The sequence below is a fragment of the Geotrypetes seraphini genome, chromosome 1, assembly GCF_902459505.1.
Source record: "Geotrypetes seraphini chromosome 1, aGeoSer1.1, whole genome shotgun sequence".
Lineage (NCBI taxonomy): Eukaryota > Metazoa > Chordata > Amphibia > Gymnophiona > Dermophiidae > Geotrypetes > Geotrypetes seraphini.
The window spans coordinates 209395110-209415647 of record NC_047084.1 but is presented as its reverse complement, the minus strand read 5'-3'; the positions used below and the strand labels follow the sequence as shown (position 1 = coordinate 209415647).

Below are 20538 nucleotides of genomic sequence, written 5' to 3'. Positions count from 1 at the left end.
ATTACTGTGTCCCCGCGCAGTGTGATGTTTTCTATGTCCTCGATTAATTCCATGTCTTTGTCCTCCTGTTGCTTGGGAGGTCTATATATCACACCAAGGTATAGGCATTTTTCGTTCCCTCTGGCCAGGTTCACCCAGAGGGATTCCCCGGTGTATCTAACATCTGTGATTCTAGTGGTTTTGGTGTTTTCCTTAGTGTATAGTGCTACTCCTCCACCCAATCTACCCTCTCGATCGCAACGAAGTAGGTTGTACCCTGGTATAACCATATCCCACCCATGCGATTCTGTGAACCAGGTTTCGGATATCGCTATTGCGTCAAGATCGGTGTTTGTTATCTCAGTCTCCAATTCTAGAATTTTATTGCCCAAGCTGTGTGCATTAACACACATAGCCCTCCATATCTGTGAAGAGATCCCCTTATGAGTTGGTGTGACTTTTAAATTATCATTGATAATTCTCCCTGAATTATTGTGGATATCATTTGTACTTACCTTAGACTTGGTAGTGTGAGTGCGACTTTCCTTCTCAGGGTGATTTCTTACTGCTCTGGGATATAAGTATGTACCCTCCCCCAACTTACCTAGTTTAAAGCCCTATGGAGTAGGCGGGCCAATCGATGTCCAAATATGTTTCTACCTCTTCTGGTTAGGTGGAGTCCGTCTGGTCCTTGTAGTCCCTGGAGCGTCTCGCCGTGGTTTAGGAATCCAAAGTTCATTTCTATGCATCATTCTCGGAGCCATTCGTTAGTCCGTTGAATACGTTCTTCTCTAGCTCTGCCTTTGTTTCTCACTGGAAGAATTGATGAAAAGACCACCTGTGCTCCTATCTGCTTCAACTTCTTTCCCAGCGCTCCAAAGTCTCTGGGGATGTTTTCTGTGTCATTCTTAGCAGTGTCGTTTGTGCCTACATGGATGAGAAACAGGAAAATGATCATTAGGTTTTAGAATTTTTTCTAGGCTAGTGGTAATATCCTGGATCCTGGCTCCAGGGAGACAGCAGACCTCTCTTGACTGTAAATTAGGTCTGCAAATTGGTCCCTCGGTGCCTCTTAGCATGGAGTCGCCGATGACTACCACTCTTCGTTCTTTCCGAGGGGGCCGGTCTGCGTGCTCTGGATTTGGCATTGTGAGCTGGGTATCCTCGTGAGTCCCTTCTGCTATTTCCTCGGTGGTTCCATCCTGTAAGATCTGAAATCTATTTCTGAGAGTTATCTATGGTATTGATGAACAGCTATCCTGTTGAAGAGAAAAAGAAGAAGAAGAGAGTGAGAATGAGGTGGGTTTACTTCGCTTGCCCGTAGAGGAGGTTACTAGTTGCCAGGGGCCGGCATCTCCAATCATCTCCTGTACTCCAATCGTTGTGTTTAGTGCTTCAAGTTTGGGCGTGTTGAGGATGGACCTGTCGTGGGGTTCTCTCTGTGATGTGTGACAGTTCCAGGATGGCATCGTCGATGAAGGCCTCGTCATCCCTGATGCTCCTCAGGCGCTTTACCTCCTCCCTGAGGCTCTGTAGTTCCTGCAAGATATCCTCACCTAAGTTTCCCAGCTCCTCTGTCTGCGTAGAGACTGTAGTGCACTTTGGGAGGAGGGTAGGTTTCGGTCTGCACAGAGACCTCTGCCCTAGTATCCATGCCGATTAGACAATTTCCTGAAGGTAAAGGGGATAGAAGGGTATAGATAGAGGATTACTATACAGGTCCTGGACCTGATGGGTCACCACGTGAGCGACTGCTGGGCATGATGGACCTCTGGTCTGACCCAGCAGATGCATTGCTTATGTTAATTATTTCAAAAAAGCCCAAAATAAAGGGTATCCAAAGTCAGATGAAAGATAGAAAAAGAAAAAAAACTTAGCTCTGGCGCCAGAACTCTCAGCTTTAACACTCCTTTTCAGCAACGTTCAAAACACGGCGACAGGCAACGCATTATTCCTCCTACAAGATCTTGTTTCACCAATGATGAAATGGTTTCTTCAGGGATTCAAACTTCAAGGTCCATTTCCATCTGGGTAACAACTGAGCACTTAATTTTCAGGTTTTAACGTGCACAACGGCACAAGACAGCGCAGTGCAGAAATAGAGGGCAACAGGACTATTTCCAGAAAAACCTCTTCTGGGTAGAAATGGCAAATTGCCAAAAAGTCAAACTTTATATAACAGGACAAAAAAGCAAAAAGTCCCAAAACAAAAATCAAAAAATAAACCCAAAATGCAAAAGAAAGCACACCATTCAATCTTCTGATTCAAGCCAAATGGCTAAATAGTATTTTGGAAGTAAATCCACCATTGTTCACATTGATGTAATTTCCGTCTGATGTTCCCCCTTTTTTCAGTAATTGGAATGTGATCCAATACCACACATTTGAACTCTGAAAATAGATGCTTCCTTTGGACACAATGTTTAGTCAGAACATCCATTTCCTTTTTATTTGAAATATTAGAGCAATGCTCAAACATTCTTGTCTTAAAATTTCTTGAAGTTTGGCCAATATACGTAAGTCCACAAGGGCAAATTAATCCATAAATCGCCCCTTTAGTTTTGCAAGTTGTCAAGGTTTTCAAACAAATAGGGGCTCTCCCAGGCAAATACACAGTCAAACCTTCAACCATGTTCTCACATGCTGCACACTTTCCACATTTAAAGTGTCTCTCCACTCCGATCCTGGATGAAGTCCATACATCATTTTTGCATAACTTGTCTTGCAAGGTGCGATTTCTTGAAAATGCAACAGTATATTCAAAATCCTTAAAACACTGTTTTTCTTGTAACATGGACAAAATATTTTTAATTTTCCTCCCCAATTTTTGGGCCACCGATGAGAATTTAAGTATACACGGAAAGGTCCCATTTTGCTCTGATTTCTCTCGATATGTAAGGAGTTGTTCTTTGCTACTATACTTAGCTCTACGATGTGTTTTCTGGATCACATGATGTGGATAACCTCTTTCTTGGTATCGATTTTTAAGGGAATCTGCCTGTTGTTTAAAGGTCCCCAAAGAAGAACAAATTCTTCTATAACGAAAAAATTGGGAGGTGGGAAGATTATTTTTTCAAAATATTCGGATGCATGCTAGAATATTGAAGAAGAGTGTTGCGCCCCCACTTCCGACCCCACCTTCTGTCTCTCCCCAGACTATGGCTGATTACTTCCATGACAAGGTCTACAAGATCGCCCTTGAATTCACTACAAAGTCACATCCTTCTCCACTACCCACCATCCACTCTCCTGGACTTCAATCTTACACCTTCCCTTCATCCTTCACCCAAACAGCTCAGGAAGCTTCTCCTGTATGGTCCCACCCTCTTGCCCCTCCATCAACTACTGCTGACTTTTCTTCCTTCTCTGAAATCACAGAGGAAGAAACTGCACAACTTCTGTCTTCAATCAAGCCTTCTACATGCCCCTCAGGCGCTAAGGACACATAACCAGGCAGACACAGAGGACACATCCAGGCGAGCACAGAGGACACAATAGGCACAGAAGACACACAACCAGGCAGAGACAGAGGGCACAGAGGACAGTCACAGCAGACACATAAGACATCCACAGCAGACCGGCAAGCGGACAGCAATGGAAATAGCAGACAGAAGCAGGATGTTGAGCTACCCAGTTTTCTGCACCGTCTGTCATATGTATGACTACCTCCCCTCATGGAGGCAGTCTTACATATGCACTCGATGCAGAGAACTGGAAAGCCAGAATAAACAAGCCCGACTCCTGGAGGGCAGAATAATGGAACTGGAGGCACTTCGAGAAGTGGAGGAGGAAGACAGAGATCCAGAGAACATCAAGACGGAGACCATCGAGGAAGAAGTCCGGGAGCTGGAGAACTTCATAGAAGAGGCATACAGGGAGGGCGTGGAAAAACACCAGCACAGTGGAACTGCCGGGATACACCTACAGAGAATGCAGACTACCAGACGGAGAGCCATCAGGAGGAAATGGGTGACACAGCAGCAAGATCTGGAAACAGCGGAGGGAACCCACAAGAAAACGAACACCAGGATGAGAGGAAATGGATGGAAATGAAGGACACGGACCTACGGCTGGAGAGACGGACATACACCAGGGAAACGGACCTGCGGCTGGAGAATCAAGAGAAGATGGAGAGGACAGCAATCGTCATGGGAGACTCCATCATCAGACAAGTCGATAGCCACATAGCCAGAGGAAGACTGGATTGGCTAGTGACCTGCCTACTGGGAGCCAAGGTAGAAGACATAGTGAGCTGCATCAGCAGGATCATCGATAGTGTGGAAGAAGAAGATACGGCGGTAGTGATCCATGTGGGGACGAACAACGTGGGCAACAGAAACTACTGCAGAGAAGTACTGAAGGACCAGTTCCGGATGCTAGGAAGGAAGCTGAAGACCAGAACGCAGAGGATAGCATTCTCGGTGATTCTGCCAGTACCCAGGGCAGATGAGAAGAGACAGATGGAGCTGCAAGCAGTCAACACATGGATGCGGCACTGGTATCCATCTGAGGGTCATCAAGGAACTGAAAGGGACTATAGCAGAACTGCTTCAGCTAATAACCAATCTGTCGATCAAATCAGGAAAGATTCCAGAGGACTGGAAGGTGGCAAATGTTACGCCGATCTTCAAAAAAAGGTTCGAGGGGAGACCCGGGAAACTACAGACCGGTGAGTCTGACATCGGTACCAGGAAAAATGGTAGAGGCGCTGATAAAGGATCGCATCATTGATCACCTGACAGACATGATGGACCACTGGTCTGACCCAGCAGCAGCAATTCTTGCATTCTTATGTTCTTACCACTTACAAAATAGATGTAGGTGAGTATATATGTGCTAATTTTTTTTTTTTTAAATGCACTTGCACTAATAGCCATTACAAAATCAGCCATCTTACTGCTGTGGTTAAAATGGCCTTAGCATGCAAGAATAACCCATGCAAGGATACACTAAAGCCATTTTTTACCACAGTTTAGAAAAAGGACCTCTTAAATTGTTGTACTGATATGAATAGTCACCGTTCCTAGCTTGACTTTTGCCCCAAAATGGACTATCTTCAAAGGCCCCACTAACTACCATACAAATCCAGCTAGTCTTGGGGGTAATTATAGCCTTATTCATATAAGCGAAAATTTAACAGTTGCCAGTAATCACCATGTCATCATTACATTTCTATTTATAGTAGTCAGAACCATATTTTTATGAGGGAGTGTGGGGCGCAGTGGTTAAAGCTACAGCCTCAGCACCCTGGGGTTGTGGGTTCAAACCCATGCTGCTCCTTGTGACCTGGGCAAGTCATTTAATCTCCCCAATTGCCCCAGGTACATTAGATAGATTGTGAGCCCACCGGGACAGGCAGGGAAAAATGCTTGAGTACTTGAATAAACTCATGTAAACCGTTCTGAGCTCTCCTAGGATAACGGTATAGAAAATTGAATCTTCTTAAATAATAAAATGCTAGCCGCGCATGGCAATTGTCTCGCGTGTTCCCTGATTCCTTTTCTGTCGGGATGTGGCAAGACAAGTGCGCATGCGCGCTTATTACGTCACCGAGAGCAGCGAATGCAGGAAGCGGAGTAAAAAAAAAAACCAACTGAGCGAGCCGGGCCGCTGAGAAAGCACGGGAGGCCTGGCCCGGGCTGTGGACGGGAAGGAGCTGGGGCAGTGAGCCTTCCCTGCGGCTGAAATGGAGCAGGGCCACCCTCCGCGACAGACCACAGGAATCCAAGTCCTTTTCCGCTCACCACCCTTCCCGCGGACCCGACTACCTTGGCGATTCAAGCAGCGTGTGCACCAGTCTTCACACACTGCTTCGGGCCCTTCTACTTCCCTGATTTGCTCTGCCGCGTCTCTGATGATGTCAGCAGGGACGTGCCAGAGTAAATCAGGGCAGTAGAAGGATCCGAAGCAGCGTGTGAAGACTGGTGCACACGCTGCTTGAATCGACGGGTAGGTAGTCAGGTCCGTGGGAAGGGAAGGGGGGGGCACAAGGACTCTGTGGAGAATGGCAGACACCGGCCCTGTACTAACTCCCATGGACAGGGGGAGCAGGAAGGGGTGCTGATGGACAGGGGGGGGGAACGGAAGGGAGGCTTATTGCTTGACAGGGGGAACAGGAAGAGGTGCTGATGGACAGGGGGGGAAATGAAGGGAGGCCTACTGCTGGACAGGGGGAGCAGGAAGAGGTGCTGATGGACAGGGGGGGATGAAGGAAGGCCTACTGCTGGACAGGGGGAGCAGGAAGAGGTGCTGATGGACGGGGGGGGAAAGGAATGGAGGCCTATTGTTGGACAGGGGGAGCAGGAAGAGGTGCTGATGGACACGGGGGGGAAATGAAGGGAGGCCTACTGCTGGACATGGGGAGCAGGAAGAGGTGCTGATGGACAGGGGGGGGAAATGAAGGGAGGCCTACTGCTGGACAGAGGGAGCAGGAAGAGGTGCTGATGGACAAGGGGGAGGTAAAACAAAGGGAGAAGGGCTGCTGCTGGATAAGGGGAGCAGTGAAGGGGTGGTGGTGGTGGACACAGGGGAGGTAAAAATAAGGGAGAATGGACAGGAAAAAGCAGCTAAGGAGACAGAGAGAGAAAGAAATAAAGACAAACACACATATATTCTAGCACCCGTTAATGTAACGGGCTATAAAGCTAGTAAATAAATAATATGTTATTGATTTTAGTCTGTTAAGTAAATTACTATAGATTCTGTGCAGCCTGCTGGATTACAACTAGTTCTAAGCAAAATTATTTGGCATGGAAAAGGAACCTTGTTTTTTCCCAGTGATTAAGTAGATCTTCTCATTTCTATCCATATTTGGTATATTTTAGGAGTTATCAACTTGTCAAGGAGAAAAAAGTAAAATGGCTGAAGAGTTGCTTGCAAAAGCAGAAGAATACTTAAAGCTTGAATCATTTTTAAATCACCTTGAGCAAGATAAGCAACGATACTTTAACAAGGTTGAAAAATTGACAGCCACAGGTAAATATCTACCTTGTCTGACACCTTTTTCTTTGTTGTTGTTGATGTTGATGATGCTACTACTAAATGTCCTTTTTCTGTATCGCTTGATAGACCAGTATAGTTCCTTAGGGATGGGTTATATACCTCACTGCTTCCAGCAGGTGGAGACTGAGAACAAAATTGTATATCAGTATAGCATCCCCTGTACTAATCCCAGTCTTCCTCAGCAGAGTGGTAGGCTAATTTCGGCTCCCATCTTAGCCCTGTTGGATTTTTGTGTTTGGACTCCTGGTTCCCTTTTTGTGCCAGATAGAGCTTGGGCGGGTCCTGTTTGGGGATCCATCCGACTTTGGGGGTGTTAAACCCGGCGGGTCTCATGCTGGGTCCCTTCCTCCACCTCCCCATATTTTTCTGGTGATGGGTCATAAGTGCGCCAAACAAACGGATGCCGACAAATTGGAGTGGACAATTGAGCGCAAGACATCAGCATGCCGCACAAAAACCTTATTTTAAAGGGTTCCGACGGGGGTGGGTGGGGGGAATCCCCTCACTTTACTGAATACTGTTCACGCTGCCGTGTTGGGGGTGTAACCCCCACATTATACAGAAAACTTAACTTTTCCCCTAAAAAATAGGGAGAATGTTGCTTCCTCTATAATGGGGGGGGGGGGTTACAAACCCCCCAAACCACTCCCCAAAGGCAGCGCGAACAGTATTTAGTAAAGTGGGAGGGTTCCCCCCACACACCCCCGTGTGAGCCCTTTAAAATAAGGTTTTTGTGCGGCACGCTGATGTCTTGCGCTCAATTGTCCGCTCCAATTTGTTGGTGCCTGTTTGTCCAGCGCGCTTATGACTGTGAACCTATTTTTCTAGGGGCCTCCCTGGTTGGTCAGTCCTCCAGCTTGAGAGCCGTGGAGTCTGTTCTGTAAGTTAAAAAAAAAATCCTGAGGTGTGCTGGTCTAAAGGACTAAATTCCCTTTATAACTGCCTTTTTCTGTGTTTTTCTCAACTAACCGGCACTTTTTCTTACAGCTAGGGAGGTTTTCAGCACAATGAGCACTTTTAAAGGGAAAAAGTGCTCATTGTGCTCCAGACACGAGGTACTCGCGGCCGGCCTGTGCAAGCGTTGGGAAGGCCTCGTCGGCAGCGGATGCCAGCGGCCAGAGCACCCCACCGAAGGTACCTCGCGAGTTGGATTCAGATCGCCCACGCAGAGGGTTCCCCAACCGCCGATGGTCAGGGAGAAAAGGATTCCCTTGCCACCAGACCAGCTGGGGATTCCATTTTTGTGTCGGTCGATTCTTCGACCTCAGTGTCAGGAAAGTACCAGGCTTTTCAGACACAGCAGGCCACAGGAGCTCCGATTTTGGCGGGAACTTCCTACTTCATCCCAGTGACCTCAGGTGGCCTTCCTCCTGTTCTGGAACACCAGGGGAAAGGTATGGTAGGGTCCCCTGTTGTGGCAGGGAGTCCCTTGGGGCCGCTCTGGGTTTTTCCCCCTGACTTTTTAATGCCACTTTGTAAGGCTTATATGCTGGCGGCAGGAGGTTCCGTGTCCACTTCGAGGGTCTCGGGGGGGGGAGGGGTTCCCTTGACGTCTCCGCGACCCCACACAGCGGCGGTTTTGCTTCCTCTCTCGTCCCAATGCCCTAGGGTCTCTTGGGATGAGGATTTTTTCCCAGAGGAGCAGGATGTGATTGCCGACGATGCCAAACTGTGTAACATAGTAAGTGAAAGTAACCTCCAGGATAGTATGACACAAGATCTGATCACGTTAGAAAACTGGTCCTCGACATGGCAGCTAGGCTTCAACGCTAAAAAATGTAAGGTCATGCATCTCGGCAGAGAAAATCCATGCAGAACATACTCCTTGAATGGAGAAACGCTAGCTAGGACTTCAGAGGAACGGGACTTGGGGGTAATCATCAGTGCAGACATGAAGGCTGCCAAACAAGTAGAGAAGGCCTCATCAAAGGCAAGGCAAATGATGGGATGTATCAATAGAAGCTTCGTCAGCCGTAAACCTGAAGTCCTTATGCCACTCTATAGAACCATGGTGAGACCCCATCTGGAATACTGTGTGCAATTCTGGAGGCCACATTACCGGAAAGATGTGCTTCGAGCTGAGTCGGTCCAGAGGATGGCCACTAGGATGGTCTCGGGGCTCAAGGGTCTCTCATACGAAGAAAGACTGGGCAAACTGCAGCTCTATACCCTAGAGGAGCGCAGGGAAAGGGGTGACATGATTGAGACATTTAAGTACGGCACGGGTCGTGTCGAGGTGGAAAACGATATATTCTTTCCCAAGGGACCCTCGGTCACAAGGGGGCACCCACTCAAACTCAGAGGAGGAAAATTTAGTGGTGACACCAGGAAGTATTTCTTCACAGAAAGGGTGGTAGATCACTGGAACAGACTTCCGGTGCAGGTGATCAAGGCCACCAGCGTGCTCGACTTTAAGAATAAATGGGACATCCAGTGGGATCCCTACGAGGGTCGAGTTAAGGAACTAGGTCATTAGCATTCAGACTTAATGGGGTGGGTCAATAGAGTGGGCAGACTTGATGGGCTGTGGCCCTTTTCTGCCGTCATCTTTCTATGTTTCTATGAGGAGGACCTGGACCCTTGGGGAGAATTCCAGGATCCTCTTGGGGTTCGGATTCCATCAGCAAGTTATTTGAGCACCCTCCAGCTGGCGAAGAAGCGTCTGTGGTGCGCATTTTTCAGCGGGAAGAGCTTCAGTAGTTAATTATGCAGGTCTCCTCGGTTTTGCACTTTGAGGACCCCATTTTGGAGCCCCCGCGTACGGTGGACCCCTTGCTTAAAGGGATTCGCTCTGCTTCCCGCTCTTTTCCTGTGCATCAGGATATTTGGGATGTTATGCTCGCTCAGTGGCAGGTGCCTGAAGCCCCTTTTCGGTTTGTTTGCTCTATGGTCCACCTGTATCCCATTCCTGAGGGGGATAGGGACTCTTTGAAGTCACCCGTTGTAGAGGCGGTGGTCTCAGCCATTTCTAAGAGGCATTCCGTGCCTGTTCAGGGCGGTGCGACCTTGAAGGACCCGGAGGAACGTAAGTTGGAGTCCCTCCTTAAACAGAGTTTTGATGTGATGGCTCTGTCGGTCCAGGCAGCAATGTGTGGCGGGCTCGTGGCTCAGGTGTGTTTTTGTTGGGCCCAACATGTTCTTGACAGTAAGGAGGTGAATTGGAACTTGCTGAAGCAAGAAGTTTCCAAAATTGAATTGGGTGCTTCTTATCTCTCGGATGCCTTGTATGACCTCTTGCAAGCTTCTGCCATGTGGCAGCACACCGTACCTTGTGGTTTCATGCTTGGTCGGCGGATGCAGCGTCCAAGGCTAAGTTGACAAAGTTCCCTTTTAAAGCGTCTTTCTTGTTTCATGAGAACCTGGACAGGTTGGTTCAGACTCTCACTGATTCCAAAGTGCCTCGCTTGCCTGAGGATAGGCCTTGGCTGTTGGCTCACGCTGGCACTACTCGTGGGTGTGGGCGTGATTTCTGCTGCTTCCGTTCTGGTAGAGGAGCTGCCTCTGTTCCATCTTATGAGCTCTCTAGAGGCAGGTTTTCCAGTGCATGCAGTCCTTTCGTGGGGCCCGTTGGGGTGCAGGTAATGCCCCCGCTGGGTCCCCTGCCGCCTGTCCTGCAAAATGACTCCTTGTCGGCGCCTGTCTTGCTTCTGGTGGGCACCGAGCTGCGGGATTTAGCTACAAAGTGGGCAGACATCACGTTTGATCAGTGGGTTCTGGAAGTGATCCAGGAAGGCTATGCTCTGGAGTTCATCCGGTCCTTGCCAGAGCATTTTCTCGCTTCTCCCTTGCAGGTGGCATGGAAGCAGCATGCTTTTCACCAGACCCTTCAGTGCTTGTTGGATCGCCGTTCGGTGGTTCCAGTTCCCCCCGCAGGAGTGGGGAACAGGTTGGTACTTGATTTACTTTGTGGTGCCAAAGAAAGAAGGGACCTTTCGACCCATCCTGGATTTGAAGGGGGGTCAACAGGGCTCTTCATGTGTCTTCCTTCCGCATGGAAACTCTGCAGTTCTGGCGATTCAGCCGGGGGAGTTTCTGACCTCTCTAGATCTGACCGAGGCCTACTTAAATATTCCTGTTCGGATCTCCCATCATCGCTTCCTGCGCTTTGCAATCTTGGGGCAACATTATCAGTTCTGTGCTCTTCCCTTTGGTCTGGCCACAGCTCCACAGACGTTCACCAAGGTGATGGTGGTCGTCGTGGCGGCGTTGCGAATAGAGGGCATTCTTGTTTATCCCTACCCGGATGACTGGTTGAGTCGCGCCAAGTCATTCCTGGAGAGCACTTGGGTCACGGCTCAGGTGGTGGAGTTTCTGCAGTCACTGGGCTAGGTAGTGAACCTTTCCAAGAGCTGGTTGTCCCCATCTCAGTGCCTGGAATATCTAGGGGTCCTGTTTGACACCTCCTTGGGGAAGGTCTTCCTTTCGGAGGTCCGGGTAAGCAAATTGCAATCTCAGATTCGCATGCTTATGGCATCCCGTTGTCCTCGGGCGCAGGATTTCCTCCAAGTCTTGGGGTCAATGGCAGCCTCCCTCGATATGGTGAGGTGGTTGCGGGCCCACATGCTTCTTCTTCAGTATGCTCTTCTTCGGAGGTGGTCGCCTCAGAGGCACAGTCTGGATCACCCTGTTCCGCTTCAGGCTTAGCTCGGAGCAGTCTTCATTGGTGGCTACAGACTCCCCATCTTGTACAAGGGGTGAGTCTGGATCAGCTGCAGTAGACAGTGCTGCTCACGGATGCCAGTCTTATCGGTTGGGGAGCTCAGTGTCTAGGTCACTCAGATCAGGGCACCTGGTTCGTGCAGGAGGCTTCTTGGTTGATCAATATCTTGGAGACTAGAGCCATCTGTCTGGCATTGCTAGCCCTTCCAGTCTTTTCTGATGGACAAGTCAGTCAGGGTTCTGTCAGACAATGCCACGACGGTGGCCTATGTCAATCATCAAGGGGGCACCAGGAGCACTTTGGTGGCACAGGAGGTGACTCTGCTCATGGTCTGGGCGGAGTCGCATCTTCAAGAAATATCAGCATCTCACATAGCCGAAGTTGAGAATGTTCAAGCGGACTTCCTCAGTCGTCATGTGCTAGATCCCAGAGAGTGGTGTCTAAGCCAGGTGGTTTTTCAGTTGATCATGCAGTCTTGGGGTCAGCCCCTCATGGACCTGATGGCCACAAGTGTCAACGACAAAACACCCCGCTTCTTTAGTCATCACAGAGACGAGCAGGTTCAACCATGGCCATCGGAGGGGCTGTTTTATGTGTTCCCTCCATGACCATTAGTGGACAGAGTCCAACTCCGCATAATTCGCCATCCGGGTCTCATGGTTCTGGTGGCTCCGATTTAGCCGATTTGGCCTCGTTGGCCATGGAATGCGGATCTGGTGAGGCATCTGGTGGCAGATCCTCTTCCTCTGCCTCTCTTGATCGACCTTCTATCGCAGGGTCCCATTCCAATGTTTGATCAGAATCCCTTTTGTTTTACAGCTTGGCTCTTGAAAGGCTCTTGGAGTCCTGGAGGCTTTCCACCTCTCGGGTTTATGTGAGGGTTTGACGTCTATTTGAGGAGTGGTGTGATGCACGTGGGTGGTATCTTTTCGTGCTTCCCTGCCTAATATCTTAGAATTTTTGCAAGATGGCCTGGATAGGGGACTGGCTTGGTCTTCTCTCCGGGTTCAGCTTGCGGCCTTGTCAGCCTTTCGGGGGTTTGTGAAAGGACAGCGTTTGACTTCCATTCCTGATATGATTCGGTTCTTGCAGGCGGACAAGTTGCTCAGGCCTCCCATGCGGCCCTCTGTTCCATCTTGGGATCTCAATCTGGTTCTGTCAGTTCTAATGCGCCCTCCTTTTGAACCATTGGGCAACTGCTCTTTGAAGGACCTTACTCTCAAAGCGGTCTTCTTGGTGGCCATTACTTCAGCTAGATTTGTTTCTGAGCTGCAAGCTTTCTCTTGTAGAGCTCTCTTGTTGGAGTTTTTTGGGAGCGCCTTGTCTTGCGGCCTGTTCTTTCTTTTCTGCCAAAGGTAGTTTCTCCTTTTCAGGTCAAATCAGGCTGTGGTCTTCCCGGGGTTAGGTAGCCGGGAGGGCTCTTCTGAACAGAGCCAGCTGCACAATTTTTATGTCAGTCAGATCCTTCACTCTTATGTGCAGCGGATCCAGGAGATCAGGAAATCAGATCATCTCTTTGTCTTTCTAGCAGGTCCTCGTAAGGGGGATGGCACTTCTAAGGCTACTATTGCGCACTGGATCAAGGAAACTATTGCTTCTGCTTATCTTCTTAAGAAGAAGCCTGTTCCAGAATTTCTCGAGGCTCATTCCACTAGGAGTCAGGCAGCTTCTTGGGCTGAGTCTTCTCTAGTGACTCCAGTGGATATTTGCAAGGCTGCAGTTTGGTCTTCTCTGCATTCCTTTGTCAGACACTACCATGTAGATGTTCAGGCGCATCGGGATGCGGTATTCGGTGTTCTGTTGGCCCTTTGGGGGTCCCACCCTTGATGGGTACTGCTTTGGTACGTCCCGGAACTATACCGGTCTATCAAGCAATATAGAAGGAAAAATTAGGTTCTTACCTGCTAATTTCCTTTCTGTTAGCTTTTAGACCGATATAGTTCCCTACCCTATCTGTCTTTGTGCGGTGATTGCGGGTTTTTGCTCACATTGAGGACGCCCTCTCAGCAAAAATGGTCAATCAACCAGTTGGAACTCTGAGCCATTCGGCTAGCTCTGGCAAGATTGCAGAGGGCCAAGTGGTCAGGGCCAAATGGTCAGAGTCTTCTCCGGCACTGTGACGGCAGTAGCCTACGTTAATCACTAGGGAGGATCCAAGAGCACTCCTCTGGCTCAGGAATCCCGCCTTATTTTTTTTTAGATGGAACATCACCCTCTAGTGCTGATGGCAGCACTTGTGGCGAGAGTAGAGAATGTTCAAGCAGATGCCTTCAGCAGATGGATTCTGGATCTGGGCAGTCGGCAGTGACATTCCAAGCAATAATGAGGCACTGGGATCGGGCCTGCTTCGACCTCATGGCTATGGCAAGGATCAAGAAAGTAGATTGCTTCTTCAGTCGAAGATGTCAGCCCGGAAACGAGGGGCTCGATGCTGTGGTGCAACTGTGGACTCAGGAGATTCTCCTGTATGTCTTTCCTCCTTGGCTGATGTTCGACCAGGTCATTCGAAGGATTGCGGCCCATCCTGGTTGTGTCATTCTGATGACTTCAGATTGGCCTTGTGGACCGTGGTACGCAAATCTAATGTGTCTATTCAAGAGTTGCAGCCTTCGGCTGAGCACCCTGAGTTTCCTGCAAGACAAGTTTGGGAACCACTGCTCTAGAGGGTCTTGTTACTGCTCATAATATCAAAACCATGGCTGCATCGGTAGTCCATTTGAGGTCATCCTTAATAGAGAAGATTTGTAAGACTGTATCATGGTCATCAGTACTCACACTTGCATCTCACTACTGCTTAGAGCAAGGTTCCCGATGCAGCAGCTGATTTGATCAGTCAGTCTTTCAGAATTTATTTGGAATCTACAATCCAACTTCACCACTCTTAGCCCATTTTGTTTTCTGTTGCAAGCAGATCAAAAAAGTCATAAAAATATTGTTCTAGGCATTAAACTGTTGCAGGCCTTCCTTTTTTTGTTTCATTCAGCCTAGTTACTAGGGATTTTCACATGTGAAAATATACTGTTCTCAAAGAAAGTGAAGTTACTTAGTTATAGCAAGTGTGTGTTCCAAGGACAGCAGGACACATATCATCACATACTTGACCACCTCCCCTAAGAATTGTATTTGATTAGCCATTTATTAGACTGGCTGGCAGGAAGATGGATATGCATGCACTGTATGCAGTTCCAAAAGATTCTGGAAAGAAGCTAGAAAATTGCTCCGTGCTGGATTCCATTGAATGATGTCACTCACATATACATATGTGTCCTCAGAGAACATTTGCTACAGGTGAGTAACTGCTTTATCTTGCCTGTAATTATTGTTCTGTTAACAGCTGCTCCCTGGATTTATACATCCTATTCACCTTCACAGTTGAACAGGCATCATTTTCTCTTTAAAACATGATGGCTGTTGGTAACTCCATTGTTGCTTCACAACCATTTCTAAATTTCAATATTTTAACTCTTTGGGAAATGCTTTTTGTAGTCATTAAGACCAGATCATGTGATCCATTTCTTTCTTTCTGAAGAATAAGAAGCAAACAATTACATTTTATCAATCAGTTTTGCTATAATTTTGAATAGGAGCATAGTGTGGTTGTATTGGATCTAGATTATATTATTTAGTTATATTTACTGTAGTTATTTTGAAATGCTTCTCTACTGCCAATCATGATTCCTCTGCAGCTTTCAGTCAAACATGAAACATTAATTAGTGAGTCAAAGGTTCCTAGTCATGGGTTCCTGGGCAACTTCCGGTGATGTAACCAGAATGGATGGCTGAGTAACTTGAGAGCTTAGGCTTGACCACACCGAAATTAGCAAATTTAGCTCCCTCAGTTGCCCTATTTGAGCTAAGTCCTGGTGGGAGACTTCTTTCTAGGAGCAAACAGACAATATGGCTAGTAAAAAAAACCAGACCAGACCTTAAAGATTTTTGCATTCCGAACGGGAGAGGAGACTGGCTCCGCATCTGCTATGATGGCGATGCCACAGGGAGACGCCGAGCAGAACGCTCTTAGTAAAGAGTCGATTGAATTGCTTGTGCCCTCCCCCGCAGAAGTTACACTGGCAATTAAAGATGATCTTCAACAATGGATGGGTGATATTAAATTAGCCTTAACAGTTTTCATGACAGATATAAAAGTGAATATTGATATGCTACATAAAAAGATGGATGATATGGGACAAAGCCTTCAACAATTTGAAGAAAGAATTATTTCACAGGATCAGGAAATAGCTGAAATTCAGAAACATTGTAATCAGTTGGACTCAATGACGGAGGATTTACTTCTTAAGATTGAAGATGGGGAGAATAGGGCAAGGTGGAATAATATACGAGCCCATGGGGTCCCGGAACATGAAGAGGCTAAAGATACGATGGATTTGATGCAATCTATATGCCATAAATTTTTGCAAGTGGCAGACCCAGAGGCAGAGTTACCTGTTACAGAATTTGAACGTGTTCATCGGGCCCTGGGTCCCCGACAATCTGGTGGACCCCATGACATGATAGCATGTTTTCTTTGTTTCCCACAGAAGGAAAAGGTGTTACAAGCTGCCTGGAAAGTTGGATACCTCACGTTAGAAGGAGTAAAGGTTGAACTATTTGCTGATCTATCTGCAATTACTCTGAGACGTCGGAGGGAATGTCGAGAAGCTACTAAATGTTTACAAAAAAATAATATAAGATACAAATGGCATTATCCGTTTGGATTATCCTTTATGTTCAAAAATAAGCAACAGCATGGACAATCATATCTGTTAACACAGGGCACAATGAGTCAATGATGGTATCGGGTTGATCAAAAGAAAAGGCTGCATAGACAATCGGAAAAACAATAGTAGGAGTTACTATCCGGATCTACTGGACAATGAATAAATCTGGTTTGATTTAGACTATGATAAGGAGAAATCCTATTGAGATTTTAAAGGATAGCTGAAGGATAATTTTTGAGCTTGGTGTGGGGCTACTTAGTGATTTGTGGTTATGGCAACTGAAGTTAGGTTTTGGTACTGGCTTCAGAACCAAGACGGGAGGGTCTAAAAGAAGTGGGGGGAAGGAGGGGAAGATGGGTAGATAAGGAAAGGGAGAAGGTTTAGAGATGTTTTATATGAATGTAAGGTTTGCGAGAATAGGTTTGGGATGGGGAATGGGGAGAGGTCAGGAGGTGATATGTATGTGTGTTGGAGAATGAAGAATGTGAGTGGTATAAATGAGATGAGGTTAGTTGATCTGAGATTTGCTATTTTTTGATTGAACCTGACTTCTAAATATCAAAATTGTGTTTCAATAAATGTTCGTGGGTTGAATTTGCCAAGGAAACATCATACAAACATAGAAACATAGAAACATAGAAATAGACGGCAGATAAGGGCCAAGGCCCATCCAGTCTGCCCACCCTAATGTCCCTCCCCTACCATTGCCCTGTGAATAGATCCCTCCTCTTCCTTTGCCCTGTGAATAGATCCCACATGACGATCCCATCTGGCCTTAAAATCAGGCACGCTGCTGGCCTCGATCACATGTAGTGGAAGACTATTCCAGCGATCAACCACCCTTTCTGTGAAAAAGAATTTCCTGGTGTCAGCTCGTAGTTTCCCTCCCCTAATTTTCCACGGATGCCCTCTTGTTGTCGTGGGACCCTTGAAGAGAAAGATATCTTCCTCCGTCTCTATGCGGCCCGAGAGATACTTGAACGTCTCGATCATGTCCCCCCTCTCTCTGCGCTCCTCGAGTGAGTATAGGTGCAATTTGTTTAACCGTTCCTCGTATGGGAGAGCCTTGAGTCCTGAGACCATCCGAGTGGCCATTCTCTGAACCGACTCCAGTCTCAGCACATCCTTGCGATAATGCGGTCTCCAGAATTGCACACAGTATTCCAGGTGGGGCCTCACCATGGATCTATACAATGGCATAATGACTTCCGGCTTTCGGCTGACGAAGCCTCTGCGTATGCAACCTATGACTTGTCTTGCTTTGGATGAAGCTTGCTCCACTTGATTGGCAGCCTTCATGTCCTCACTGACGATCACCCCTAGGTCACGTTCTGCTTCAGTTCTTGTTAGGATCTCGCCATTTAGGGTGTAAGTCTTGCATGGATTTTGGCTGCCCAGGTGCATAACTTTGCATTTTTTGGCATTGAAGCTGAGTTGCCAGGATCTAGACCAGCGCTCCAGTAGGAGTAGGTCGTGCATCATGTTGTCGGGCATTGAAACATCATCTATTGTGCATTTGCCCACTACATTACTTAGTTTGGCGTCATCGGCGAATAATGTTATTTTACCCCTAAGCCCTTCTGCCAAGTCCCTTATAAAGATGTTGAATAGGATTGGGCCCAAGACCGAGCCCTGTGGCACTCCACTGATCACTTCCGTCATTTCAGAGGGTGTGCCGTTCACCACCACCCTCTGAAGCCTACCTCCAAGCCAGTTCCCAACCCATTTCGTCAACGTGTCACCTAATCCTATAGAACTCATCTTGCTCAGCAACCTGCGGTGTGGTACGCTATCAAATGCTTTGCTAAAGTCCAGATACACGATGTCCAGGGACTCCCCAATATCTAGCTTCCCCGTCACCCAGTCAAAGAAGCTGATCAAGTTGGATTGGCACGATCTCCCTTTTGTAAATCCATGTTGACGGGGATCCCGTAGATTCTCCTCATCCTGGATCATATCCAATTGGTGTTTTATTAGAGTTTCCATTAGTTTGCTTACTATCGATGTTAGACTCACTGGTCTGTAGTTTGCTGTCTCTATCTTGGAGCCTTTCTTGTGGAGTGGAATGACGTTAGCCGTCCTCCAGTCCAACGGAACGCTGCCTTTGCTAAGGGAGAGGTTGAAGAGCTTGGACAGTGGCTCCGCCAGGACATCACACAGCTCCCTTAGCACCCTGGGGTGTAGGTTGTCAGGCCCCATTGCCTTGTTAACCTTGAGCCTTGATAGCTCACTGTAGACACTGCTGGGCGTAAACTCGAAGTTACTGAACGGATCAACTGAGTCAACCCTTGTCTGTAGATGAGGGCCAAGCCCCGGCGCTTCTCGGGTGAAGACTGAGCTGAAATATTCATTTAATAGTTGGGCTTTTTCCGAATCCTTTTCCACATAGTCTCCGTCTGGTTTCCTAAGACGTACAATCCCGCCTGAGTTTTTACTTCTGTCACTGATATACCTAAAGAAGGATTTATCTCCCTTCTTGATGTTTTTTGCCAGAGACTCCTCCATGTGAAACTTAGCCTCTCTGACTGCCGTTTTGACGGCTTTTGATTTGGTCAAGTAGTCTGCTCTAGAGACCTGTTTCCCTGATTGTTTGTAAGAGATGAATGCTTTTTTCTTCTCCTTGATAAGGGCCGAGATCTCTGTAGTGAACCACTTCGGCTTATTGTTCCTTCGTTGTTTACTTACTAATTTAACATAGCGGTTTGTCGCTTCCTGTATGGTGGTTTTCAAAGTCGACCACATTTCTTCCACGCTATCGGTTTCTGCTTGTTCTTGTAGCGCCTGGTGAACGAAGTCTCCCATTTCTTTGAAGTTTGTGTCCTTGAATTTGAGGATCTTGGTCAGTGTGGTAGATTTAGTGAAACCTTTCCTAAGATTGAACCATACCATGTTGTGGTCACTGGAGGCCAATGTGTCGCCCACCGAGACCTCTGTGACACTTTCTCCATTGGAAAGTAATAGGTCCAGTATTGCCTGATCCCTTGTTGGGTCCAACACCAGTTGCTTGAGACCAGCTCCCTTCATAGCATTTAATAGCCTCCTGCTGCTGCCGGAAGCAGAGGTAAGTTTATCCCAATCCACATCAGGCATGTTGAAGTCACCTAACACTACTGTGTCCCCACGCAAGGTGATATTTTCTATATCACTGATTATTTCCATATCCAGGTCATCATGTTGTCTTGGAGGTCTGTAAATTACGCCAAGATACAAGCATTTGTCCTTCCCTCTGGCCAAATTAACCCAAAGGGATTCCCCAGTGTACTGGACATCTGAGATTCTTGTGACCATAATGTCATCTTTAGTATATAATGCTACATCAATTTTTTTTTTTAAGAAGCTGAATGTATGCATATGTCAATAGGATTTGTCCAAGAGACTCATTTACTCCCAAGCTGTGAAAAACTTTTTGTCCATAAAAATTATTCTCAAATTGTTTTGCCTCTAACAAAACTAAATCTAAATCAAATGGTGTTGCTATTCTTTTGATAAACTCACTTTCTTCCGTTTGGAAGATGCTATTAGAGATAGGGAGTGAAAATTTTTACTATTAAAGGTGAAAATGGGAGGGAAATTATATACCCTTTTTAAATGTATATGTCCCTAATTCCAATCAAGGGATATTTTTTGATAAATTGAGTGATTTTTTGAAATCTCATTCAGAGGGTAATTTGATAATAGGAGGAGATTTTAATTTGACCCTCCTACCAGAGAGAGATAATTCCTCCCGTCTAGCTCTGTATGGCAAAAAGGATAGGAAACATTTAAAAAAGTTTTTAGAAGATTGGGATTTAATTGATATTTAGCGGCTCTAACATCCATTTGATCAAGACTATACATTCTATTCAGAACCCCATGATACTTTTTCTAGAATAGTTTACTGGCTGGTGAGTAAGGAACTTAGTCCTCAGATAGGTAGATCAAATATAGCTGCCCAAAAATGGTCAGATCATGCCCCTATAGGTATTCATATCTGGATTTTGCAAAGGGGAATTGGAGTTATATATTGGAAATTGGATGATTATTTACTTCTAGATCCACAAAATATAGACCAAATAGGGAAAGAATTGCAAGACTATCTAATGATTAATATGGATGGAGTCACATCCCCGATAGCCATTTGGGAAGCTTTTAAAGCTGTATTAAGGGGGAAACATTTTATTAGGGTCCCTTGTATATAAG

At 46.8% G+C, this 20538-nt stretch overlaps 1 protein-coding gene across 4 annotated transcripts in view; it reads left to right on the top strand.

The window, feature by feature from the left end:
• Positions 1-20538, top strand: part of CEP135 (centrosomal protein 135) — a 307612-nt gene that overhangs the window by 111388 nt on the left and 175686 nt on the right. For all 4 annotated transcript variants that reach the window (XM_033944786.1, XM_033944776.1, XM_033944765.1 and 1 more), the window contains exon 10: positions 6804-6954. In XM_033944786.1, the coding sequence (XP_033800677.1) occupies positions 6804-6954 (151 nt within the window). The remainder of the gene's footprint in view (positions 1-6803; positions 6955-20538) is intronic.